Source organism: Eimeria tenella, genomic scaffold, assembly GCF_000499545.2.
Source record: "Eimeria tenella Houghton genomic scaffold, Eth_scaff1462, whole genome shotgun sequence".
Classification (NCBI taxonomy): Eukaryota; Apicomplexa; class Conoidasida; order Eucoccidiorida; family Eimeriidae; genus Eimeria; species Eimeria tenella.
The window spans coordinates 1-2,730 of NW_013543928.1; the positions used below are offsets into that span (position 1 = coordinate 1).

General features: G+C 52.6%; 1 protein-coding gene across 1 annotated transcript; it reads left to right on the forward strand.

Annotated features, from left to right (window-relative positions):
- Window positions 1–32: 32 nt before the first annotated feature.
- ETH_00007555 (uncharacterized protein) lies at window positions 33–2,624 on the forward strand (the record flags this gene model as incomplete). The annotated part of the gene is made up of 3 exons (XM_013379128.1): window positions 33–382; window positions 1,327–1,576; window positions 2,225–2,624. Coding segments are annotated over 3 exons (1,000 nt in total), but the record flags the coding sequence as incomplete, so codon positions are not given.
- Window positions 2,625–2,730: the final 106 nt, after the last annotated feature.

Sequence of the window (2,730 nt, forward strand, 5' to 3'; positions counted from 1 at the left end):
GCTGCTGCTGCTGCTGCTGCTGCTGCGTTCAGCTTGTCGGATTGAATCCTGGGTGTCTTTTGTGCTGCTGCGCGCTGCGGAATTCGGCACCTACCGTCTGTCCGTCCAGCAGCAGCAGCAGCAGCAGCAGCAGCAGGAAGAGAAGGAGCAACCGTCGCAAGAGCAACAGTCGCGAGAGCAGCAGGATGAGCAGCAGGAGCAAGAGCAGCGCCAAGACGAACAACAACAGCAGCAGCAGCAGCAACAGCAACGGCGAGAGCAGCAGCAGCAGCTGCAGAATGAAGCAGATGCAGCGGCTGATTTGGCTGCTCTGGTCACCGAGGCGGACGGGCTGACCCGCAGCTGGCGCTTTGTTGCTGCAGCACTTGTTCGCGTGGCCGAGGTCTGCAATTCCTGCTGCTGCTGCTGCTGTTACTGCTGCTGCAGCTGTTGCTGCTGCAGCTGTTGCTGCTGGGCCGCTGCGTCGCATCTGTTACGGCTGGGAGGGCTTTGGGTCCACGACTGCAGCGTCGCTGTATCTGCTGCAGCAGCAGCTACCACAGCAGCAGCTTCAGCAGCAGCTATTGTTGCAGCAGCAGCAGCAATTATTGCAGCAGCAGCAGCAGCAGCTTCTGCTGCTGCAGCTGCGGAACTGCGTGTCCTTGGTTTGCCTTCAGAGCTGCCTAGACACCTTAATGGCCAAGGTGGCCTCCGTGCTGCAGGCGCGAGGAACTCATGCTGCTGCTGCTGCTGCTGCTGCTGCTGCTGCTGGCGCCCCACACTTTGCGCAGCTGCTGCTGATAGCTGTCTCCGTAGGACTTTAAGGCCGGGGACTTGTCTTCTTTTTATTTCTTTTTTATTTGTTTATTTCTTTTTTATCTTTTTTGTTTGTTTTCTTTTTGTTTCCTCTTTGTTTTCTTTTTGTTTATTTTTCGTTTTCTTTTTGTTTCTTTTTATTTTCTTTTTGTTTATTTTTTGTTTACTTTTTATTTCCTTTTTGTTTATTTTTAATTTCTTTTTTGTTTATTTTTAATTTCTTTTCCATTTTTCTTTTATATCTTTTTTGTCTCTTTTTTTTTATTTCCTTTTAACTTTTTTTTATTTTCTCTCGATCTTTCTTTTATCCTTTTTTATTTTCTTTTTTATTTCCTTTTTTATTTTCTTTTTTATTTCCTTTTTAATTTTATTTTTCATTTTATATTTTTTCTTGTTTATCTCCTTTTCATATTTGAGGATTTTGGCCCTTTTTCAAAGCGGTGTTGTAGTTGGCTCTTTTGCTGCTGGCCTTCTCTGGAGCTTCATTTGCTGCTGCTGCTGCTGCTTGTGCTGCTGCTGCTGCTGCTGCAGGCCATCGGGTGTCTGTATACAGTGCAGCAGCGCCTGCGGACGCGCATTGCGCAGATTTTGCTGCAGTCCCTCAACGTCACTGTCGTTTTGCTGCAGCAGCAGCAGCAGCAGCAGCAGCAAAGGAAAAGTTTGGTCTCCAGCCCCGATGGGAGCAGCAGCAAGAACCCAAGCGCTACGGCTGCTGCTGCTGCAGCAGCAGCAGCTGCTGCTGCTGCTTGGCAGCAACCCGTCTTCTTTGAAGACTACAGCGGTGAGTGAGGGAGGCAATCATTACAGCAGCAGGGGCTGCTGCAGCAGCAGCAGCTGCGGGGACAGCAGCAACAGCAGCAAGTGCAGCAACTAAAGCAGGAGCAGCAGCAACCAGTGCAGCAGCTAAAGCAACTCCAGCAAGTGCAGCAGCTGCAGCAGCTGCAGCAGCTGCAGCAGCTGCAGCAGCTGCGGCAGCAGCAGGTCGGATGGGGCCCATACGCTGTGATGTGTCTCTACCCTTGCCAGTTGACCTCTTGCTGCTGCTGCTACTGTTGCTGCTGCCGCTGTTGCTGCTGCTGCTGCTGTTTGCAGGCAGCAACAGCATGCTGCGCCTGCTGGCTTGCTGCAGCCCCAGCGCTGCATGCAGCAGACTGAAGAATCTTCGAGTTGATTTTATGTCTGCTGCTGCTGCTTCCTTTTACCCGCACCTCCAGTCCCAAAGCAGGCGTAGGCCCTAAACCCTAAACCCTAAACCCTAAACCCTTAATTTAGTGGCTCGGACTGAGGCTCCTCAGTCCGATGTATGCGAGGGGAAACCAGAATTCAAAGGTTTAGGGTTTAGGGTTATGGTTTAGGGTTTAGAGTCTAGGGTTTAGGGTTTAGAGTCTAGGGTTTAGGGTTTAGGGTTTAGGGTTTAGGGTTTGCGCAGGCATACTGGAGGCGACGCACGAGGCGAAAGTGCTTCAGGTGGATTTGCTGCTGGCGAAGGAGACGTGGGAGCGGCAGCAGCTGCAGCAGCAGCTCGTTGAACCCCTCACTGAAGTGCTGCAGTTTGCTGCTCCTGCTGCTGCAGCAGTACCGGACACAGCAGCGCCAGAAGCAGCAGCAGCAGCAGCAACAGCAGCTGCAGCAACAGTCACAACGGAGGCAGCTGCAGCGGCGGGCTCGGTACCCACTACAACAACTTCGCTCTCACCAGCAGCAGCAACAACAGCAGCTGCAACAGCAGCAGCAGCACCAAAGTATCCAGCAGCAGCAGCAACAGGAGCGACATACTCAGAAGCAGCAGCATATTCAGCAGCAGCAGCAGCAGCGGGCCCGGCAGCCAGGTCTGAGGGGCGTGGCGGCGATTGGGCACAGTCAAACGCAGCAGGCACTGTTGCTGCTTCCGCTGCTCCTGCTGCTGCTACTGTTGCTGCTGCTGCTGCTGCTTCT